Source organism: Myotis davidii, unplaced genomic scaffold, assembly GCF_000327345.1.
Source record: "Myotis davidii unplaced genomic scaffold, ASM32734v1 scaffold394, whole genome shotgun sequence".
Lineage (NCBI taxonomy): Eukaryota > Metazoa > Chordata > Mammalia > Chiroptera > Vespertilionidae > Myotis > Myotis davidii.
The window spans coordinates 1,896,241-1,921,779 of NW_006287548.1; the positions used below are offsets into that span (position 1 = coordinate 1,896,241).

At 38.6% G+C, this 25,539-nt stretch overlaps 1 protein-coding gene across 1 annotated transcript in view; it reads left to right on the top strand.

The window, feature by feature from the left end:
• PARD3B (par-3 family cell polarity regulator beta) overlaps window positions 1-25,539 on the top strand; it is an 838,084-nt gene that overhangs the window by 632,005 nt on the left and 180,540 nt on the right. The window contains exon 19 of the mRNA XM_006759450.2: window positions 13,970-14,080. Coding sequence (XP_006759513.1) covers window positions 13,970-14,080 — 111 coding nt within the window. The remainder of the gene's footprint in view (window positions 1-13,969; window positions 14,081-25,539) is intronic.

The following is a 25,539-nucleotide window of genomic DNA, read 5'->3' on the forward strand; positions in this document are numbered from 1 at the left end:
CCATCTTAGTCCTACTCTCCTCTCCCTAACTTGCTAAACTTATATGAAGCATGTCAAGTTCCAGCTTTCCTTACCAAATTGTACATTATTCCAGTTCTTCTTTCTGTTCTTTGTTACTCATGCTCTCAAATATTACATTATAGAACTGAGATAATGGCTGGGTATATTGTTCTTTTATCCAATCTGATTCTTACATCACTGGATTGGCTAGATCCGTGAGCCCACAGGGCTCAGGATGGGACCTAGAAAGTCTTAGGATTGGTGTAAAATGAATGACAACAGCTTAGTCACACTTGAAATAATACATTGGCCTGGCTTTCCAGATAACCTTGCAAAATGAAAAACACAAATACTGAGGGTTTCTACAGAATCAAATATGACTGTAATGTTTGTGAAAAGGATGAGTTATTGGAAGTTGCTTCAATATTAGGTGGTGAAGTTTAGAAATACTAAACCTGGAGAGACCAGAAGCATTAAATCCAAAGCCAAATACAGGTTGCAGATGTGCTGGGTGATGGTTGCCAACCCAGCACCATCGAGTGCCGCTGCTGATGGGCCCTGTACCGGCTGCCCAAAGCCTTTCTGAAACACTTGCAGATTCTGAGACACTTCTGTCATCTGAGAAAACACATAGTTGGGCAAAAGTAACATTTCCAATATAATTCTTGTATGTGATGTCCAAAATGGGTTTAATATTTAAAAATAACCACAGAGATAAGGAAACACCCTCAGGCTAATTTACTTGGTTGAATTGCCCACTTTTTTTTAAGATATGCTCACCAAAAATTCTATCTGGAATGTTCTACTCAGAGGATTAACCCTCTGCTTTATTTAATTATGTGCTTTATAGGATTGTGCATTTAATTACATATACACAAAATTCCTACCATTGGTTTCTTTTATGATCCTGTGACAACTATAGCAGCCATTTTGAACTGTAGAATAGTATCAGGAATCTGGGGGAATTATTCATCTGTGATATTGAAGAAAAGAAAAATTAGCCTTTGGTACTGGAAAGAGAGGAACAAGAAAATATACTTACATAGCAGAATAGTAGTTTCACAGTCTAGTGGACAAGCAAATAAGAGCCTGATGCTTTGGACAGACTATAAATCAATTTCTGATTTCTTTGGTCAAATTGTAAATCATCAGTGTGCTAAGCTACTACACATTTCTAGGTGAAAGCATACATTTATGATTGTGTGTTACTAGTAATAGCTCTTTCTGAATTATAGGTGATTAGAAAACCTTGTCAGAAATTAAATTGCTGTTGTTGTTTAATCCTGGATATACTTTCTTTAGTGATGTTATATGGCTGAGAATGAGATTATATCCATTTTTATAAAATGATATTACAATCTCACGGGAATCCTATTCCTATGTAAAAGATTCCTGTCTTTTGCCCCGCCCCACCCTGGACAAAGGAAACGTTGATTGCTCAATGGTCCTTGAGTGACTGTCATTTAGGCAGAGCTACTCAGGATAAGGTGTTCTGGGATCTGGAGGGTGCCTACAATCTTTACTGTGTGACTTAATGAATAAACAGAAATTCTATTTAAAATAACAAATTACACTGCGTTTTGAATTTGGCATCCCATGGGTCGCAAACTCAAATGTAACTAGAGGGAGTTTCTAGACTTTGAAAAAAACTGAAGTAGAGACTCTTGTAAGCAACACAGATTTGAAAACTTTCATGAGACCTGTGACTTTTGTGCCCTAGATGAGTCCAGGTGTTACGTACAGTTTCTCGTGAGACACTGGGGATGGATATTTTTTTCCTATTGGCCCATTCAGAGTTGAGAATCAATTCAGTTTTATGACCTGCTCTTAAGGGACTTATCAAATAAAAAGGATATTAGTTACCTTTACTCTAAATCTAACATAAAAATATTGAAACCTGACCCTTTGCCTTATAAACTAAGTTATGGCTCAATTTTTTTAATAACCTCTTTTTCCTAAAAGAACTCCTTTATTAAGGAGCACAGATAGAGGTTATTATTATTTGGAATTTCGTTAAAGACAGGATGAACTAATGACAAAGATAAGCAGTGTCAAAACTCTAGAGAATGAGAACCTAGCAACTACCTCACACATACCTTTATTTGAAACCTAAGATTAAAGAGGCCATAATTTCTGAGGCTGAAATTAAAGGTCTAAGTACGTAGACATCATGTTTTTGTTTCCAGGTGACATCTTGCAGATTAATCATCTTTAATGATGGCTTGGGGTTTACATCTCATTTTAGAACCTGGCGTGGTGTTTTTAAAAAAGGTGTTTGTACAACATGAAAGAACTGGTCATCAGAGATAGAAGCCTAAGGTGACTCAGGGCCCCCATGATGTGTAGATAGCCAGGTGTCCTGTCCATTGCCTTTCCTAGGTGAGTCACAGTCTGTCCCCTGTTTAATCTTGCTGTGGCTGACTCTAGACATCCAGGCTGTGCCTACCTTGTAGCTCTCACACCTACACTGAGCTAGTACGGTGATTGGCGTGTTTATAGGGACAGTATCTTCTAGCTTGGGAGCTTTGTAGGGGAATAACATGCTGATTTATGAAGAACCATTGGATCCTCCTTCTAGGATAGAGGCTATGAAAAAAGGAGATAAGCAATAAATTCCCTGAAATCCAGACTTCATCTGTAATTTGGCTCAGCAACAGTTGTTGAGTTTTTACTGTGTATTAGGCACTAAGAATGAGAGTAGAGACGATGTTTGACTAATTTACTTACATCCTTAGCATCTACTAGAGAATCTGGCACAAAGTAGATGCTCAATAAGTATTTGTTAAATGAATGCATGAAGGCGTAAACAACAAAACATATAGAGACTCAGTCCTAGCCCTTGAAGAGCTCATGCTTAAGCAATGGTTAAAATAGTACCCTATCCCAAATACAGCTGGTAGTACCAGCACAAGCCCTCCTCCTCTCTGTAACCTTCCCTGAATCCATTCTCCATCCTATCCTGAATAAAGATACATATGCCTACTCAAGTTTGTTTTGAATAGGAAAAATGTTATGCACATCAAAAAAATAAAGACCTTTAAATGTGAGTTATAGTCGATGGAGACATCCCAGAAATTAACCTCCAACAATTCTCCCTTATTCAAAATTGCTTTTTCTTCTACAGGAAAAAGCCCAGTTAAGAGAGCTTCCATCTTTTAAGAACAATTTCAAACTTAGTCTCACTTATTGAAAATCAATATAATAACTCTTTTCTATTGTTTAAGGTTCTCTTACCAGCTCTCACATGCATTAATTACTTTGCTTCTTTTGTACTTGTACAATAAATCCTGGTGGGGTGGAGACTAATTTAAGACTTTTATGGCACAATGGAAAAGTTTCCCACCCGCAGGGGGAAAAAATCTGTGATGTTCTCATTGTCTTTTTAAGGAATATTTTATATATTAAAAAGAAAAAATATTTTTTTAAAGCCCAAGTTATACTTTATGTGACATGCAGAAGGTTTAGAATATACAGAACATAAAAGAACATTACATGAGCTATAGAGGGTTAATGCTGTGTTCTTAATTTTAAATTTCAGATAAATATGATTTCAGCTTTGATCCTACATGGACTAATTCTTTTGTCACTCAGCTAATTAATTCAGTATGCTAGAGAAAAGATGCTAATTTGGGCATCAAAGAAGTGATCATTTTTTTTGTTTAATCAGAGCTATAAAGATAAGTTTTACCCCCATTAGACTAGATCGGGAGCTCAATCATTTTATTCTTATCCAGTGCAGATGAATTCCAGAGAAAATGTGCCCTGTTATCTGAACTTCTGAAGATGGAGAGGCAACATCCAGGATTTTCTTTAAAAACAGTCCTTTGAATAGTCGTTGTCCACTCCCTTCCCCCAAAATATCAGTCATTTCTGAACATTGTCCTTCTGTTCTTTACACGCAACAAGTTAAGGGCACCCTCATTTTTTTCTGGTAATAGATTTTATACAAATTACACATATATGCATTGGTGATGTTGGAATATAAGTTGTATTTGACACTTTATTCAGAGACTATACATGAGGCTTCTGATTTCTACTGCACTTTTTTTGGTGAGCTCTCCCTGGGGTTAATTCCATTGACATGAGTCACTCAGTTCTTCCCTTCCCAGGCCCTTTGCTGAAATGGCCCCACCTGCCAGGGAATGAACCTCAGAGCTATTTCCTGCGGTGCGGGCCCGGATTTCCTTCTGCAGGATGAGTCTGGTCAGTGTCGGGGGAGCCCAGCAGGGCGATCAGAGGAAAGCCCTGCCATTGGGAGAACCTCCCACAGTTGGTAGAAAATGTTTGGAGATGAGGTGTGATTTGGTCTCAGAAGACTCTTTCCTTGTTTTGGGGTTTCTGGGGCATCGGAGGTAGAGAAAACGGAAGGAAAGCGGAAGCAGGAGATGCTGTGGGTGGGAGAGTGAGAAGGGCTGTCTGGTTATTAGCCATGGTCAGAACTCCAGCGTGTGGTCTGTCCGACTCAGTATTGGGGTTTTATGGACAGGCCTTGGGTCACGCCTGTGCACTCCAGCAGCCTTCAGAGATGCTCCAAGACCCACTTAAAAGTCATAGGAAAAAAAGGGAAGAAACCACATGTATCCTGCTTTGAAATAAGTAAACATTTAATTAAAAGACAAGCCTATCTAACTAGTAAGAAAGCGTAAGAATGAAAAAAAAAAAGATCTATTTCTTTAACGCTCCTGTTAAATATATTTCCCAGAAATCCTAAGCAGTTAGTCTGCATCAGTGAGGCTCTTGCCTACGATGTCTCAGAGCCAGCGAGAGCGTATGAAAGCGATTAATCAAGTTCACGGTGCTCCTGACGAGGTTTTCTCCTTCTGGAAAGCGGAGGGTAGAATAACTTAAAACCCAGTGTGGTAGTGACAGCTAATACGCTTTTATAGTCCCTGTGTGGATCTGAAAATCATACCTTATTAGTAACTTTATCTTTCTTGCTCACTCATTCAGGTTTATTTTTATTTCTGGCCTCTTTTCATATTTTCCCGTCTTTTTCCTAACAGAGTGATGCTTTAATAATTTCAGAGCAGAGTTTTCATTTGCTACAGAAAGAAAAACCCATCAAAAGTAACTGGCCAACATAGCCAGTGTGCTCAGTGGTTGAACATCGACCTATGAACCAGGAGGTCATGGTTTGATTCTTGGTCAGGGCACATGTCCTGGTTGCAGGCTCGATCCTTAGTAGGGGGCCGTGTAGGAAGCAGCCCATTGATTGATGATTCTCTCTCATAATTGATATTTCTTTTTTTAAAAATATATTTTATTGAGTTTTTACAGAGAGGAAAGGAGAGAGATAGAGAGTTAGAAACATCGATGAGAGAGAAACATCGACTATTCTTAGAATGCTTAAATGCTAGATTTTTTTAATATATTTTATTGATTTTTTACAGAGAGGAAGGGAGAGAGATAGAGAGTTAAAAACATCAATGAGAGAGAAACATCGACCAGCTGCCTCCTGCACACTCCCCACTGGGGATGTGCCCGCAACCAAGGTACATGCCCTTGACCGGAATCGAACCTGGGACCTTTCAGCCCGCAGGCCGACGCTCTATCCACTGAGCCAAACCGGTTTCGGCCATAATTGATATTTCTATTTCTCTCTCCCTCTCCCTTTCTGTCTCTCTAAAAAATCAGTAAGAACATTTTTTTTTCAAAAAACATATATATATTTTTAAAGTAACTCTCCAGCAGCTCCCAAATTCCTTAACTGATTTTTACAAGTTGGTCTTCTAGAGGGCCTCTTCGCTTGGTTGTTATTTGTAGGAAGATGGGTTATTGGTGATGTGCATTTTGCTTTACTGCATTTCCTGGATCCTCTAGAATTATTTTTTAAGTATATTTTATTGATTTTTTACAGAGAGGAAGGGAGAGAGATAGAGAGTTAGAAACATCAATGAGAGAGAAACATCGATCAGCTGCCTCCTGCACAGTTTTTATTTTTTAAAATATATTTTATTTATTTTTTACAGAGAGGAAGGGAGAGGGACAGAGAGTTAGAAACATCAATGAGAGAGAAACATCGATCAGCTGCCTCCTATACACCTCCGACTGGGGATGTGCCCACAACCAAGGTACATGCCCTTGACCAGAATCAAACCTGGGACCTTTCAGTCTGCAGGCCGATGCTCTATCCACTGATCCAAACTGGTTATGGCTAGAATTACTTTTTAATGTATTCTGTATTTCCAAATTCATGTGTTTCTTGGCTCCTTAGAGCAGGCAAATTAGCTCAAGGATTCCCAAGTCACTTGAATTGAGCCTGTGGGCTGCCTAAGACTCTACCTAGCAGGTGTTTTATCCGCTTAGAGAGAAATCTTAGAGTGTTAAAGGACCTCTCTGCTTTTTAATCCCCAAAACAAACATCAACCTATTTGAGATCTGAAGATTTCTTGCTTGAGAATGAAGAGTTGCCATGACCACCAATTTAGGAGTCACATCCTGGAATTAAGAACAGCCCAGAGGAAAGTAGTTGTTTTAAGGTAGACGGGAAGGTTGGCCTCAAAGGAAGTGGCAGATAAAGATATCAGTGGGATTAAACATGTTTGTCGTTTTCATATAGCTTGCCTTCATCTTGGAAACATATAAATGTATCCCAAATAAATGTCTAAATCATATACCAGTAATTAAAATATTAATTAGAAATATTATTTTTAGGACTTCCACTGCTTGGCCCAATTGGAGTTAACACGACTTTTAAGATTGAATTCTTCAGTTACTAAAAAGCATCAGCTCAGGTGCTGCTTGTGAACACATCCTGTGAAGCAAATCCCTGTCCCCTTTCACAGGCCATGGAGTGGACTGGGACTTTTAAAATCAACGCTTCTGTTTGGGAAAGCATAGAGAGTGATAGCATTGCACCCCCCTCCTGAAAAGTCACCAGCGTTAACAATAGCAATCCTACATACTGTGGGAGGCTAAAAATAAAATTGCATGGTTTTGGGTTTTTTTTGCTTAATCAAGGTTGATTTCCAACAAACGCAAATGTGTTCATTATTCTATCAATAATATTAACATAAAAGTAGGCGATGCCCTTAGGTACCCACCAAAAGGAGGGAAAACTCTCTAATTGGTCAATTTTCACGGAATTTTTATCAGATGCATTAACTCTCAAATACAGTGGGAGCCATCTGAGGTAAACAAGGAAAGACCTCTGTGACATACGTTTTAGAGAGAAGCAATAGCTGAAGTGCACAAAACCGTAGGAGATTGCAATGCCTGGAAACTAATTTTGTTGGCATATGCATATGCTAATTCACAAGCCAATTTAGAATACATCAGACAACAGAACCCTTTTATGGGTGAATTTCGGAATGAACTATGGAAATACAGTCAAAGGTCTGTGAACTTCTCTCCTCCCGTATTTTGCTTGAGCTATTTCAAACTGTATAATTTATAAAGTGCTAAGACAATATCATGTGTGGTTTGTAAGTCAGCTAGTTACAGGGAGAATGAACCATTATCCAACTCCAGCAAACATGACCGTGAGGCGTGTGCATTTTTACATCTGACATCATTCCATAGATTTCCAAGTTCAATATTAATGGTGACTGGATCTCGTAGTCTTTCCAAATGCATCATGGACACCTAAAGGTATTCTCCGATTGGAAGGGGGGAAATACATTCTATTTCAAACTTCCAACTATCCTTGGGTTCATAGGTCACCATTGATTTGGAATAAGATTATCTGAACTTTTTTCTTGCCCACCTTTTAATCATCTTAAGCCATTGCTCGGATTGCTTTTAAGTGGAAGAAGAGTGGATGCTAATAGCTGCCTAAACAGCCCAATGGGATCTAGGAGGAAAGTTGTAGACAGTACTTAGCAGAACTATGAAGTGAATTACATGAGAGACCAGACATGGAAACAGCCAGAGATGGAGCTAAACATATTGTGAATTTGGATCATTTGCCATCCTGCCTGGGAATCTGCAAAGGTTTTGAATGTCATCATTATCTAGAAAACTTGATGAAAGACACAGAAGAAAATATTTGCTGAGAAATTAGGGGATAACTACTTAGAACTGTATTTAAAATCTTTATCAAATGGAAAGTGATAGGATCCCAGGGCTTGTTTTGTTAAGTTAGATACTACCTGAGGGTTGATGCTATTAATGGTTAAATTATATGTATATAAACCATATATGTGTAATGGCTGTTCAGTAAATGATTGAATGAATGAATAAGCCATTACTTTCCCAGATGGCTGCTCAGGGACTTCCTACGCAAAATCACAATGTAAGTAAGGTCTGTTTTTAGTATTTTTCTGTAACCCTTTCTGTTTCCACCTTGTGTATTCTACTTCCTTTGATTTCTTCATTTCTGCCAAGGAATCTCATTTTATCGATAGAAACTACTTCTCTTACTATCTGCTAAATTATTTACCTGGGAACACCTTCATTTCCCCTTTATCAAGTCTATAAACAAACTAGCTTCTTCTCCTAGCCATTTCTTTTTCTGAATCTCCTCCTGCTTACAGCCAATCCCTTCAGACGTTCTGTATATCTCTGACCTCTTCCCTTATCAAGAATGTTGTTCTCCTACACCAGTGTTCATGATAGCATTATTCACAATAGCCAAAAGGTGGACCTACCCAAATGTCCATCCACAGATGAATGATAAGGAAATATAGTAAGTACATGCAATGGAATGTCATTCGGCCTCTAGAAAGAAGGAAATGCTGATACATGCTATAACATAGATGAACCTTGAGGACATTAGGCTAAGTTAAATAAGTCAGACACCAAAGGATGAATATTGTATGATTTCACTTACATGAAGTACCTAGAATTGGCAAATTCAGGCAGAAAGTAGAATAGTGGTTACCAGGGGCTGGGGAAGGGGAAATGGGGAGTTACTGAGTGGATACAGAATTGCAGTCAGGGCGTGATCAAAGTATTCTGGCAAAGGATGGTGGTTCAAGGTTGCACAGCAATGTGAATGTACGTAATGCCACTAAAATATACAGTTAACATTTATTAAAATGGTATATTTTGTTATGTGTATTTTACCACAGTGAAAAAATAACTTTATTCTCTTCTCTGTTCCATCTCTAACCTTTCACACTCTGTGGCATTTTTTCTCTCTCAGCAAACAAAAGTCCTTCAATATCAGCCAAATTGAAAATATCCTTCTTGAACTTTCCACCCTGCCTCTAGCTCCCATTCTACCAGCAATGGCTGTATACACACAGAGACACAAAATTTTAGACTCATCTGCCATTCATTGTTAAGATCACTTGGCCTCTGCTTAAACCTCTCCACTGAACCTTGCCAAGATGATGAATGGCTACCAATTGCCAAATCTCCAAATCTAGTGGGCACTATTCAGTCCTCACCTCTCTGGACTTCTCAGCAGTATTCCAGGCCAACCAATCAATATTTCTCTCTCACATCAATATGTTTCTCTCTCTCTCTCTCTCTCTCTCTCTCTCTCTCTCTCTCTCAACATATCTCAGGTGAAGAGTACAATAAAATGTATGTTACATTGTGTCATTTCCGCTTAAAATGACTTGGTTTCTCCTCTAACACTCTTTAAATCTCCCAATTTCCCTGACCAGCTTCTCTGTTCCTTGAATTACTAAGGAATGGCCTACTGTCGCTCTTAGACTAAACTCCGAGCTTCTCTCAACCCTGCACTCTGTGGTCCTTGCCGTTCTTGCCCTCAGGATCCTGTGCGAGCACCTGCTCTGCTCTCGTTCCTTCAGCTACTCTGACCTTCTGTCGCTGCCTGGGATGCACCAGGCCTTTCCCACCTCTTGTCCTCTGTGTGTGCCGATTCGTCCGCCCACAAGGCTTACCTCCTTTCTTTGCTTGTCTGGACCTCTCGCCCTTGTAGTCTCAGTTTAAATGCTATTTCCTCACTGAGTACTTCCCCAATAATATCCTAGTATTGTCCCTCTTAATACCCTTCATAGCACTTTTCACAACTTACAACTGTATATATATATATACACACACACACACACACACACACACACACACACACACACTTGTTTGGTAACAGTCTCCTCTATTAGAATGTCAATTCCATGAGGTAGTGCCCAATACAGTACCATACCTAAGTACTATGTCATGGAAGAGATGCCTAGTAAATATTTTTAAAACAAATTCATAAAGGAGCGAAGAAGAAAGCTAGCAAGCTAGTTTTCCATAAAGCTGTTTCATATAACCTCTCCATAGAAATGAATAGGGACAGGTGTTTTAAGCAAACTTATAATTCATGAAAATCTAAATTTACATAAAGGACATGTTGAAAGGTGATTTTTCCACTTTACAAAAAGATCCATCATAAAATTCTTTAAACAGGCTTCCCAGGTACATAGAACATAAGATTTTATTGATTGAAACCATATGTTCGCACAGAATTCTTCAGGAAAATATCTTTTATATAAAGCAAGGTTGACCTGTAAGCAATTTCCTTAAGGCACCTACCCCAGAATGGCCAATCTCAAATTTCCGAGGTAATAGATAATGGGAGGCCTGGAATGCAGTGGATATTTGAAACCTTAGAATGCAAAGCAGTCATTTCAGCCATGTAGGATCCTCATGAATTTTCTTACAAAACTAGCTAATGGGGAAGTGAATCAAGGTATCCGAATCTCCCCAACTCCTCTTCCTGTGTGTCAGGGAAAGTAAGAATGGCTGTGAAATGACCCCCAAAGAGGCTGCTTTGGAAAGCAGAACAAAGCCTTGTAAAATTCATCCAATTGATGCTTTTCTCCCAACTCCCTACCACCACCACCACCACCACCACCACCACCGATAATTAAGTTGTCTGAATTATGTGTGTTAATATATAAAATGCAGTTAACTTCTCTGGCTCTTAATTTCCTCATCTGAACAATATGGGAGTCCTTTTAAAGATTACTGTTTTATAATTCTGTTCTTGAACCTACCCAAACTTTATAAAATAAAGTAATGTGTGACTGTTCTCTCTGGTTAATGAAATAAATTTCTCAGCTATTTCCACCCTTCTTGTTGGAAACTTTAGTAAATGATCATGAACTGTAATTCAAAACATGTATAATACTTGTGGAATTGGTTGATTTGTCTATGACTAATGATTCTTGCTAAGAAGAGCATGCTTTGCAGAATGTACTTACAACCAACCTTTTCTTGACCAAACATGTTCCACTAGGGTGGGAGTATAGTAAGCTATTCTCAAGCTGCAGTGAAATTGAAATACTTTAGCTGCAGGAAGAAAAAACACTTGACTGGTTGTGGAAATAAAGATCAAGGTATACTAGGGCATAGGTTAGTTTTACCCTTCAAAACAAAACTACTTTTGTCTCAAAAAATTCAAAACCTTCAAATTTAGAAGATATTTAGGACACAAAGAAAATATCTATAGAGTTTTGGGCAACATTTTTCCCCTATCAACTTCCTGAAGCATTATTCTATCCTCACTCCCCACAATTTTTATTTTTTGCCCAAATATTACTATATCTGATGACATTTTGAGGGAAAATTGTTTCTCTATGTGATGTACTAAGGTATTTTTTCATAAAGAATTTTAGAATAATAATATTGACTTCTAAGACTTTTCTGCATGAGTCTGAAAAGCTAAAGAATATATTAATGGAAACACACATTATTGAGATATCTCCTGCTTTGCAGGTTTAAGAGAGACCTTGAATATATCAGCAAATCTCAATTATATTTGAAAGTTAATGTTCTTAAATTGTGTATTTTTCTTTCTTCCTTATTTATGTCTATAAATGATATCAGGTCATTTCTTCATTGAGGGAAAAAAATTAGATGCAGGAAAGAGAGAGATAGGAAAAAGGCTGGGGATGATGGAGTTAAAGCTGATACTTGATCAACCAACATCCCAAAACTAGGCTGAATACAGAGCGGGAAATGCAGTAGGAGCAGAGGCTGATAGAGAGAGAGCAATGGGAAGAGAGAAAGTTCATGAAAGAGGATTTATTAATTGGAATTAGAAATTGCACAATATGCAGGAAAGTCCAAATTGGGAGAGACTCTGAGGAAAGTAGGATGCATCTGTATTCTGATAACAACAAGAAAATAGGTATTAGTGGTGTTGTCTTCCATGTGCGATACTTAGAGCTGCCACTTGACTAACAACCTCTGCTTGTTTTTGTTTTGTTTGTTTCTTAATCCTCACGTGAGGATGTTATTTTTTCCATTGTTTTTTAGAGAGAGGGAAAGAAAGAGAGAAATATTGATATGAGAGAAACACATTGATTGGTTGCCTCCTGTACACCCCCAACCAGGGCCCGAGCCAGGGAGGAGCCAGCAACCGAGGTATATGCCCTTGACCGGAATCAAACCTGGGACCCTTTGGTCTGCAGGCCAATGCTGTATCCACTGAGCCAAACAGGCTAGGGCACAACCTCTGCTTTAGATTGAAACACAATCTAGAAAAAACAAATATAACCCATTTGCATGAAAGTCAGAGTTCCTTACAAGTTTATAAGCCAGGTCCTCATGTGAGGAAATTCTGACTCACTGTGCATTTGTCAGGAGGTTGGGGGACAGAGAGCGGGATTGGTGGGGGTGAGGCAGTCAACCCAAGAATGTGTAATCTGAAAAATGTCCTTAGCAGAGTGACTTTTTTTTTCTGTTTATCAGCAGAACATCAAGTCTTTTTATTTTTTATGTGTGTTGATCCCAAGACCATGGGAGACTGCTTCTGAAGAAAATATTTGTTGGGAAAAATGTCTGTCATTTAAGAATGTGTCCTGCTAATAATTTAATAGCTTTTTTATTTCAAATGTGCAATTTTCTTTTCCTCAGAATGCTGAGGAAACACACTGTTCTTTTAAGTGGAACTCTAGCTCACTGTTGGCAGGGAATGTAAATTGGTGCAGTCACTATTGAAAACAGTATGAAAGTTCCTCAGAAAATTAAAACTGGAACCATCGTATGACCAAGCAATCCAGAATCCACTATATTCTGGATATATAGCCAAAGGAATTGAAAGCAGGATCTTGCAGAGATATCTGCATTTTCATGTTCATTGCAGCATTAGTCACAATAGCAGGATATGGAAACATCCTAAATGTATTATCAACAGACAAATGAATAAAGAAGATGTGGTATATACAAGGTGGGCCAAAAGTAGGTTTATAGTTGTGAGTATGCAAAACATGGTTTATTCTTGTATTATTATATATTGATTATTGTACACCTTAAATTTACACAATGTTATATGTCAATTGTATCTCAATAAAGGTAGAGAAAAAACATAAGGTATCGTAAGTGCCATTGTGTCCAGTTAACAACAAATATGCCTGACACCTTTCAGTTCTTTAATCTCTACTGAATTAATGGTTTGACATTTTTTAGTCTTTAACCATATGATTTTGTGCACACTCACCCTGGGCTGACTTAGGAAGCCTGTGGCTATGTAGGAGACTAAATGTGCTGAGAAGGAAACAGGGCTGTGGAGGAGGCAACCCAAGTTCTAACCCCAGCCCTGTATGGAACCTGTTAGGTGGTCTTGGTCAAGGCCTAAGGCCTCTCAGAGCTTTCAGTTCTCCATCTGTCAAATGACAGTATTAAAGTAGGTGTTCAGTAAGGTACCTTGCAACACCATCGTTATATTATCCCATGAGCTTTACCTTAAATGTGCATGTCACTTGGAGCTCTGGAGTCCTGTTTCAGAGGTTGGTCAGGTTTTACTTATTTTTAATGATAACCTTTCAGTTCTTTAATCTCTACTGAATTAATGGTTTGACATTTTTTAGTCTTTAACCATATGATTTTGTGCATGCTGCATAATCAATATCTGAGTGGAAAGAGGGAGAATAGAAAGAAGAGAATTCAATAACTATGTTATTTTTCTGCTTTCAATATCTTACTTTATTTCCATTTTATGCAAAATGATTTTGTATTACTTGGTATAAGGAATTATGGTTTAATGGACTCATCTCATAAATATCTTAAATTCACCATAACAAGAACACGGTTATTGTTAACAGCCATCTTCTCCTTCATGTTTTACTAGATTTGGAAAGAAGAAAGACGAGAAGGGTGGGAAGGCTGAGCAGAAAGGTCCTGTGAAGCATGGGGGCCTGCGAGAAGAGGAGCTGGAGAAGATGAAAGAGGAACGGGAAAGGTGAGCAGAAAGGCTGGCCCTGTTGCATGTGAGCCATGGTCTGGGTTTCATTTGGTTATTGCTTCCATCAACTGGAGAAATTTTACTTTAAGAAGCACAAGAGGTTGACTGATACAAATGGAAAAGTACTTGGTATAAAAGGGGACTGCCTGTCTTGGGGTATTTTTATTATATTTTGAGAAGAAATTAACTTCATGTTTTTGTTATGTCAATATTTATAATTTCATAATATGCTACCCCTGGTTTTGACTTTATCAGTGTATATTTTCTGTATGGTTTAAACAACCAGTTTTTTTAAGTAAAAAAAAAAATATCATTTTGATGTTGATGTTTAGAATGATCATATTTCTGTAGTCTGTTCCCAATTTTTGTCAAACTGTTGTATGCCTTCTTAATTTTATTCTGCTAAATCCATTTGCGTACTGTAACTTGAGAAGAACATGTCCTTCATTTTTTTAAAAGCCAGTGTCTTTTATTAGCCTATCAGCAAGTTGCAAAGTATGTCGCCCATCTGTTAAAGGACCGGCTCCATTTACTGAAATAATGACAGTTTGCAAGGTCTGCATTCTCCGGTTTGAGGAACTTAATGCTCCCATTTGGACAAGACGTCCTTTACGTATCTGTGATGTGAACTCTGGTATTTATCCCAAGTAGATGCGTAGATATTTGATTTTGAAACATGTAGTAGAATATTCATATTTCTCCATACTTAGTTGCACCTTTACAACTAAATGAAACTTGGAGAAAGTCTGAGATTTGACAAAACTAGCATATAATTTTAAATATTCAATTCTGACATCATTGTGTATCAGGTCAGATTTGTCCAACTTTCCACTTGCTTTTTAGTAACTACAGCCCCCCCCCCTTTTTTTAGAGTTGCTCGTACTTATTTTAATACTCTATCATGTATACTAAGAAAGTCATACTTACTGTTTTCTAACACAGAGCAGACTACGAGTCTCTACAGTTAACATTTGACCCCTATCTTATAGTCTATTCCCATTGGGAAGGCTGACTTTATCAATAGGGGAAAAAAAAGAAGAAACTATTTAGTCCTTTCTCAATTTTGAGGAGTTGATAGGCTCCAACCCAGGGTCAGTGGAGCAGTTAGAAGGAAATCGAGTGCATTGCATTGTTGTGGACAATTCGCCTGGCAGAGCTGCCCCAAAGACAAGAAAGACGAATTCTCCAGCATCGCCCAAGCGGCAGTAACCCTGTATATAGAATGTGCTTCGGGCTAAGGTTTTAACGCATGTATTGGCAAAGACATCAGTGTGGCGAGCCCACATCACAGCGTGCTGCTCCCTTGGCTTTACTTACCGAGGCACCACATCCTATGCCTCATCCCCTGGAAACTGAGCTGTTTGCTAGAATGCAGACTTCATATATTTTGTGGCTCAATATTTGCTTGGGGTTGGGGCAGAAGGTGGGGGGAAAGGGAGAGAGAGTCATAGTAGCTAGGGAACTGTGTGCCAGCTAGAAAATTGATAACCCATAAAATAAGGTCGGTTGTCTTTAAGCAAGAGTTCATTTCCTTTCTGGTTTTGCTTTTAGGAAGCAGGTGCCTGAGGGAGTTTTGTTCTTAAAGCAAGGCTGTAAATTCGCCTCAGCTGGCTGTATAGGCTTCAGGTCCAATTTTTAAAAAAATATGTCTGGTCAAAATATTGAAAGAACTATGCTATTAGCCTTCACTTAGGCCACGTCCCACACATGAACACATAAAACGCATCTGATATGGGTTTCCCAGAGACAACATTGTCTCAATCATGTGTGAGGGGAAGAAGTTGGAGGGGTTGATTTTATGGTTGGGTGCTATAGAATGAATGACCAAGGGCATTTCATCAGCTCAGGGGCCCAGGGCCACAGACGGTAGAGGTGGGGGCTGAACACTTGGCATTACTCCCAACCCTGGAGTCCCATTTCTTGGCTCTCCATCATCCATAGGAAACCAATTCACAACTCTTAGAGAACTCGGTGAGCCTATCACTCTCCATGGCATGACCATGGAAAACATAAAGCAAAATAAGAAATAGTGTATACAAGTTCATAAAGTTGTCCTTTTCCCTAATACATTTAGAATTTATTACCTTATGATGTTTCAAGCCATCCTATTGCTTACTACTTTGTCCTAGATATCAAGTTAGTAGTTTTTCATTAACATATCCCTTTTACAAAGGATTTAAAGCATTTACATAAAATATATACCGTACAGTGTTGAAGCCAGCTTGTACCAGCGTGTGAGAGACAATTATTAAGCTTTCAAGAATTCTGTGAGCTAGTTGATAAATCCTTGGTAGTTGGAAATTGGTTATGGTGAGAATGTTTACTACTCCACAGAAATTGGCAAATGCAAAAAGTTTGAGTCTGCTTTTTCAAAGGGGCAGCTTACCAACACACCGCTGAGGGGCTATACCAACTCTATTTAGTGAGTACCCAGGAAGAAATTACCAAAAATAGAGGCAAAAGAACACAATACTCATCCAAATCAAAGCACATGACTTCCTATAGAAGCTGAGTTTCTCAAAGTGTGGTTCATAGGCCACCTACATCAGAATGAATCACTTGAGATGCTTATGAAAAATGAAGATTCCCGAGTCCCACACCAGCCGTGCAAAATGAGACCCTTGGGAGTTAAGCCTAGGAGACTGAGTTTAATAGGTGAGCCCAGGGGATTCTTTAGCATTCTCATGTCAGAGGACCACTGACTTGGAGGTGCAGGGTTTGGCTCGAACATTGAACTGATCTTATTCTATAAAAAACAATACACAGATTTTTTTTCCCCAAGAGGATTGAATAACCCAGTCTAAAAATATAGTCATCTTTCTCATACATCCTCTCTGTAACAGCCTCCCTCACTGCACACTGTTTTGTACACACAGAGGAACCCTTGCCAGAGCTCATGCCTAAGGGAAGACGGATCACTTTCCCCAGAACCTCCCATGCATGAAAAAACATGGAAAAACTATAAGTTCATTAAGAAAATTTTGGGGAAAAAAAGTATAAAGAAGACTATTAAAATCATGCATAATTCCATCATAATTTCATTACTACTATAAATATTTGTGGAATCTTTTACTATGTGTATTATTTCTTTGAAAACTTGGTATTCATACAGAATATACAAGGTGTCTCAAAAGATGTACATGCATTTTGAATGATTATAAAGTCAGCGTTCATTAACATACATTCATTTTCAAAATTTAAAAGTATCTACAAAAGTGAATAATGTTTTTGTCAACACCTGTTTTCAAGCTGATGACCATTCTGGTCCAGGCACTGCTGATGACAGGAAGCAGTAGAATCACAAGCAGCAATAATCATTTTGTTGGGCATTTGCATACCCTCCGTTCATTGACTGTTGTGGGTTTTGTACTGTAAACTTTATCTTTTATGTATCCCCATAAAAAAAGCCTAGTGGCACTTTAGGATAAATTTTCGTTGTTCACCCATTATTTCAAATCAGTTAAACCTGAAAAGGAGTAAAATTTAAGTGAATTATTGGCTGTTAAAGTATGTACACATTTTTGCAGATGCCCTATATAATATCTTACCTTTTTTCATAGCATTATATTATGAGCATTTTCATTGATGTTTTGAAAAATTTACTTATTTATTTTTTTAATCCTCACCAAGGATATTTTCCCATTGATTTGTAGAGAGAGTAGAAGGGAGGGAGAGAAACATCGCTGTGAGAGAGACACATTGATTGTTTGCCTCCTGCATACACCCCACCAAGGTATGGGCCCTTGACTGGGATCAAACCTGGGATGCTCTATCCACTTAGCAAAACCAACTAGGGCAAAAATATGTAATTTTGATGACTATCCAATATTCTGTGAGATCAATATACCATAATTTATCTTCTATTGTCAAACATGTAGAGTTTCCAGTTTTCACTGTCCCAAATAGTAATTCCTTGATGAGCACCGGGCACAAAAATTTTTATAGATTTCCTTTTCAAATCATAGAATTGCTGTTTGGAGGCTCAATTTCCCTGTAACTGTTTAGTTTAAGCGTTAATCTAAATTTAATTCTAAATTTTAGGATTATAGCACACCTCTCCATTTCTCCCATTATTTTATTATGATTTCCATATCTCACTATTATCTACATATCTAAATTATGATATGAAACTATTTGGTACTATATTACTATATATGAAGAATTTACTCATAACTATAGCTATGAAACAGTCAAAAAAGCCATAACAGGTGGATTGAGTTACTATATTAGATTGGAAGAATGCAGAGTCCAGAATAGTGTTTCTCAGTGGGGGTTGGGGGGACGGGGAAAGTAATTTTGCTCCCCAAGGAACATTTGTCTGTATCTAGAGACATTTAATTGTCACAGTTTTGAGGGGACAGGAGGCAAGGAAGGAGTTGCTACTTCCATGTCCTGGGTAGGGGTCAGGGATGGGTCTAAGCATCCTACAGTGTACAAGACTTGTCCTACACAGACTGTCAGTGTGGAGGTTGAAAACCCCTGTTCTAATCTCTGGATTTCACAAAGAGAAGGTACCTTCCTGGACATTAGCATTGATTGTCTCATGATGTCCTGTGGCTAACACAGAGAAATATACACCAGATGACATAACCCTAGAGGGATTATGAGCTATTTGAGAAGCTGTACCCAAGACTGCTAGTGATTCCATCCATATAAGCTTGCAAGAAAAAAAGTTTGTCTCAAATTTTATTTTTAACGCTGGCCTGCTGAGCACTGGCATCAGCGATGGTGCCTGTGGGTCATATTTGAATGCCAAGAAGCTGCAGGGTTTGATAATGTGTCGGATGACAGAATCATCTGGAACAATGGATTGAATCAAACACAAAGAAACTTAATAGGAATAAATATAAAGTCTAGCTTTTAGGTCCAAAACTGAACGGCACAAACACAAGATGTGGAAGGTTTGACTTAATACCAAATATATGAAAAATTTGCCTGGTGGTTTTCTTTGAGGGAAAGTTTAGCATGAGTCAATATGAGGATGTGCCTGCCAAAAAAGTTAATCCAGTCCTAGGCTACATGACTGCAAGTCCGTAAACAAAACGAAGGAAGAAGCAATAATTCCAGTTTTAAGCAGCTGAGATAATACCTGGAGCCTCCTGTGCTCTCTCACACACGAAGAATGGCAGCGCCAAGTCCAAGTTGTTTGAAAATGTTGAAGGACCGGTGAGTCATAGCCTGCAGAGTTAGGAGGTAGCTGATTTCACATGATTGAAGGACTTAACTATGGAAAAGGAATTGGGCATATTTCATTCCATCCATTCTATTCTCTGTCTCTCTGTCTCTGTTTTTATTCATCCACTCATTTGTTTTCTTGAAGATACTAGTAAGGAATTATTTTAAGAGAGATGGCCTTCCGCCTTCCACTTAATAGAAGGGGAAACATCCTGACAGTCACAGTCCTCATGACGCAGTAGTTTGTCGACACTGGAAATGTCTAATAAGGAACCGATTGAGAAACAATTAGTGTGTTAGGAAAGTATTGGACTAGGTCAGAGTTTCATAAGCTTCAGTCATTAATATATTGCCTTCATCGTCTTATTTATATTTATACACATGCAAATCAATAAAATATATAAGTGCAAAATCATGTAAGTTACTATAATTACATACATTAAGCCACATACCATCAAAAATCTTTTTGTGTATCATTGATGCTGCATTTGTTCTTAGATTATCTCAATGGTCTTCTCCTGATCTCAGGGTCTTAGAAACCCTATATAATAAAAGCCTAATATGCTAAGTGTCTGGTTGTCCAGTTGGCCATTCAACCAATCAAAGTGTAATATGCTAATGATATGCTAAGGCCGCTTGATTGCTCACTGTGATGTGCACTAACCATCAGGGTAGCAGACAGTCGACCAGTTGACCAGTCACTTTGATATGCACTGACCACCAGGGGGCAGATGCTCCCATTGGTAGGTTAGCTTGCTGCTGGGGTCCAGCTAATTGGGACTGAGTGAGATGGGCCGGACACACCCTGGAGCCCTCCCATGGTCCCTCTCTGGCTGGTCAACCTCCTGCATCCCTCCTGGGCCCCAATCGTGCACTGGTGGGGTCCCTTGGCTTGGCTTACACCCTCTCACAATCCAGGACCCCTCGGGGGATGTCTGAGAGCCAGTTTCGGCCCAACAGTGGAACAACCGGTTGCTATGACATGCACTGACCACTAGGGGGCAGATGCTTAATGCAGGAGCTGTTCCCTGATGGTCAGTGTGCTCCTACAGCAGGAGCACCGCTCAGCCAGAAGCCAGGCTCACCCAAGGGCTCCCAAACTTTGAGAGGGCGCAGGCCAGGCTGAAGGACCCCCTGAGTGCATGAATTTCATGCACTGGGCCTCTAGTATGTACATATCTAAGAATAGAAGCATTTACCTTGAACTTTCTAGAGTGGCCTCTCTTGAAATAGCCATGGCATTGGTTCATTGTAGTATGTACACTATTCTTTTTATTATTTTTATCACCTTTTGTCCCCTCTTTTACCTCCCCCTCATTCCTCTCCACTCCCGCAATCACCATACTGTTGTCCATGTCCATGAGTTCGCTCTCTTTTTTCTCAGAGAGAAAACGAAGGGAACAGGCCACAGCAGCCTGGACATGGACAGGCTGCTCAGTCTCCTCTCTAAATTCTCCCCCAAAGCTGTCTGCCTGCTCTCTATCTATGACTCTGTCTCTATTTTACTTGATAGTTTAGTTTGTTCATGAAATTCCACATGTGAATAAAATCATATGGTACTTGTCTTTCTCTGACTGGCTTATTATAGCATAATACTCTCCAGGTCCATCCATGCTGTCCCAAAGGGTAAAGTTTTCTTCCTTTTTACAGCAGAGTAGTATTTCATTGTGTAAATGTGCCACGGTTTTTTTAAAACAAATTTTTCTTTATTGATTAGATATTACATATGTGTCCTTATTCCCACTCATGCCTGGTTGATCTTCCCCTTACCCCCACCCTCCCCTACCTTCCCTCTGAGGTTTGACGGTCTAATCGATGCTTTCTTGTCTCTGGATCTGTTTTGTTCATCAGTTTATGTTGCTCATTATATTCCACAAATGAGTGAGATCATGTGATCTTTATCTTGTACCACAGCTTTTTTATCCACTTGTATATGCACTATTCTTATCTGAGTGTATAAGCTCAAATTTCCTGCTCAACATTGTGCACTAGGATTTTCTTTGTCTCCTATTTGATTTGTTGAGCTGGTCGTGTGTCCCCTCCTGAAACACGTCAAACAGCCCACTGCTGTGAAGCCCTGTTTTAAACAAACTCATATTTTTTCTAGTAAGATTAGAAATATTAAAACATCAGTTCTAAATTTCTACATGCATTGCTAGGAGAATGAATTCAATATTATATTCAAAGATGATTTCTTATAGAAACTTTTATCAGGCTAAATTAAATTAGCATTTTTCAAACATTCAGATTATGTAAATTCGTACAGTGAACAGAAAGCAAGAGATTGTCTTAGCCAGTCGGTGAACATATCTTTTTGTTTTATTCCATGACTTGAACTTAAATTGATAACCTTCTACAAAGTGGGAAATTAACCAAAGTCTTAAACGTATAAAATACCTAACTCCATGCATGTTGTATTTGTATTGGTAATGCCTTGTCAGAAGTCAGGTGGAGATTAGGTTAAAAAAAAAAAGTATATGTTTCCTCATTTATCTAGGATTATGGTACTGAGGGAGGAAAAAAATCTCCATTGACATCAAAGGCTGTCTTCCATTGAAGTCCCATATCACCGAAATAACATTTCATTAAATGAAACGTCTTACTAATATGGAGTGGGAGAAGGAGTTTCATAACAGGAGTTTGCACTTCAAGATTTTCTATTATTCTTATATACCATTATCAGAGTTTATTTTGCAAGGGAGCTCATTCAGTGTGTTAATGAGACGTTTTCGTAGATCTTACCAGACTCTTAGAAGGATAAATGAGGAGGTGAAAGAGGTGACTTGTCCCATCCAGGATTGAGAAGCAGGAAAACATATGGCTCTTGTTTTCAACCAGTGGCCTGAACGGAATGCCTAAGTGAGAGTGAAGCTAAGATTAGGGAAGTTCGTCTGTTTCAGTGTCTGCATTCAAGGTTCTAAGTTTTCTTTCCTGGTAGGAAGCCTTCCAAGAACGCACAGTCCTCTCCTTTGCCTTATCAGCCAGGCTGCTGTGGCCTGTTCCCTTCGTTTAAATCAATACATGTGTTTTTGATATTTGGCAAACCGAAATTTAATTATGCAGCTGCAAGTTCCCCCCATAAACGAAATGCATCTTAGAGAAATAAAAACATTCAGAAACCATTTATAGTTTGAGAATACAAGTGAGTGAAAATCTATTCCCAGCCTCTCAGCATTTTATTTAATTTTGGGAGATTTTTATGTTACTGGAAATTGAAATGAGAACCAGAATAAGGCTAGAGTTTATCCAACATTTGTTCATGCTGCAAAATGAAGATGCTTAGAAAGGAAATGAAAGTATTATATTTGAAATTAACATTTTACTTGTAACCTCCATAAGTATTACCCTCCTAAATACATACAGCAACAAATGAATTGATAGGATTTTTTTCATTATTGTATCCAAAAAAGAGTGCCTACTTTATTAAAGATACCAGAAGGCTGGTTTCTTTTAATATGCCAAGAGACTCTCTATAATTAATTATTTACTGAACTTAAACGTTGGCATTATTTAAACTGTTGAAAACACCCATGATTTGGCATGATCACACTCCCATGATTAATTCAGCATGGCTTTGCTCCTCCCTGAATATCCCTGTCTTTTGCAGTAGAATTTGCTAGGTCCTGTGGTGTGGGCAAAATAAAACGTTGGAATGCTTCCCAGTTTTAATAGTCCTAATTTATTATTACCACTGAACCCTGATCAGATCATGGACTGGATTAGATCCCAGTTTTTCAAAATGCCCCAATTTATGGCTCCCTTAGAGTCCTGATAAAAATGTGTATTTGAATAAGGCTTTGGGTGGCTAACCGAGATCCAGTTAATTACTTGTAGATTCTTATTAGATCATCACTGCACGGAAGTTATGAAACATATTACTAGACGATGCTTCTCAGGACAAGGTCATGGTCTCATTTTATGCTGACAGAAAGAAGCTATCAGATTTCTGTTCTTCATAGTACTAACCATCTCAGTGAATGGAAAGAGATTTGCCGTATCCCAGTAATTACTATTGATGCTTGGGTTGCAGTAAGGATGCCTCCTTTCCTAGAATAAGAATTGAAGAGAGAGCGGGGGAGCAGGGGAGCGGGGGAGAACACTCAAAGACACAGGGCATAGTGGCTACTACACCCCACCACCCCGTATTCAGAAGCCATCTTTCAAGATTTACTTCTAATTTAGAAGGCAGAGGGGGATGCTGGTGGTTTTAATATCCATACATTTACTTGATCATTGTATCTTCTCACCTCTTCTCAGAAATGCTTGTGGTCACCAAAAAATTTGGCACATTACTGTATTCCTATAGACAAGAGCTGGGATCACCTACATCCTACTGTCGCGCCAGCATTTTTTATGAGCCAAAATCCTTTTATGGAGCTTGAATCAATGTTAGAAATGCTGTATTAGCAACTCCTTGTCAGCCGAGCTGGATTAATACATAAAATGAATCACTTGACTGGCAGGCTTTCCAATAGTCGTTCAGACAAACTTCTAAGATTAAAGTACACCAGCTCTTTTAAAAAGTGTTTTAAGAGGATACTCTTAAATTCAAATACCCTGGAGTGACATATTATATTGTTGTATTCAATTATAGTGCAATTGAAATACATTCTAAAAAGAAATTATACTAATCTAGCTAGAGTGATTCCATGGAAATGTATAGAATACCTGATATGATTTTTTTAAAAAGTCAGACCCAGTTGGTGTGGCTCAGTGGTTGAGCATGGACCCATGAAGCAGGAGGTCATGGTTCAATTCCAGTTAGGGCATGTGCCCAGGTTGTGAGGCAGCCAATCAATTATTCTCTCTCATCATTGATGTTTCTAGCTCTCTCCTTCCTTCTTCTCTAAAATCAATAAAAACATATTTTTAAAAATTAACGTATGGGCTTGCCCAAAAATTTTTTTTGTAAAGTTCTATTTATCTGTATTTTGCTTTTAATATACACACAAAAATATATTCCACATAATTAATTAACTTTGGTTTGCACTGAACTTTATGCAAATCAGAGGTCTAGATAGATTTAGTTTGATGAAGGTTACCTACAGCAGTGGCAGAATCTGAAAATAGCATTTTCCATGAAAGCTTTGGGTCATTGTAACTTGTAGAAGGCCATTTGGTGACTAGAATTTAGGAATAAGAGTCCAACACTTACTTTATCGATTGTTTCCATGCCTTTGGATAAACCACTTTTGAGGATGTATTCTTCAAGACCCTCTTGTTATTACCATGAAATAAAATGGTAGTAATAATACTGTAAGACCTCAGTTTTATACATTTTATTTGGGTAAAATGTTTTTTAATTGCTAAGTTCCTTGGAAGGGAAAAAAAGGAAAAAAATAAAAGTTAAGTGAATCCAGTATATTTACTGTGAACTAGCTCAGGCTGGGCAGTGTACAAATAAACTTAATTTGTTGAAAGTGGCTCTGACAGATGTGGGCAAATCAAACTTTTTAAGTCAAATGGCATTTTCTAGGACTTCTCAAGTATTTCGCCTTCGTTTCTTGTTGACCATATGTTACGTTGCATCCTGCTTTGGACAGCTCCCATGACAACGCACCCACTATGGAGGCCAAGATTATTGTTCACACAGGTTGGCAAGTTCTGCAGGTTCAAAGGACACTCGACCTATTGTCTTCCGGAGTCTGCTTTTTCCCTTTCCCATTCTTTATATAGAAATCCTAACCTAGACCTGTGATTTCAAACACTAAGTTTTGAATATGCTTTTTTCAAAATTTCCTGGGCACCTTTCCACTGGGAGTGATTTTTCCCTCCGAGGGACCATTCAACAAGGTCTGAAGACATTTTTAGTTATCCCACCGGAAGGAAGGTGCCTCTGGAATCTAGTAGGTAGAAAACGAGCATGTTTCTCACCACCCTACAATGCATAGGACAGCATCTCTATAAGAAAGAATTATCCGGCTCTACATATCAGTTGTGCCAAGGTGAAGAAACCCTGTTTTAAAGAAGTAGATAATTGTATAACATGGATATAGATGTACAGATATAGACAGACATGTGCTGTAGATATGTAGAATCTCTATGGTTGGACCTAAGGATGTGCATTTAAAAGCCTTTTCCCAGATGATTGTTGTTTATAACTGTGATTGGGATCAACTGCCAAGGGGGTGACCTGGGGAGGCATGTGGCCAGGTGGGAAGGTTACAAGGCCTGGGAGAGGGTCAGAGCTAGGTTAAAGACCTGCCTCAGCATGAGTACACAGTCAGGCCACTCAACTGTTTAAAAGCCGCTCTGTTCTGATCTGTTAAATGAGAAGTCTG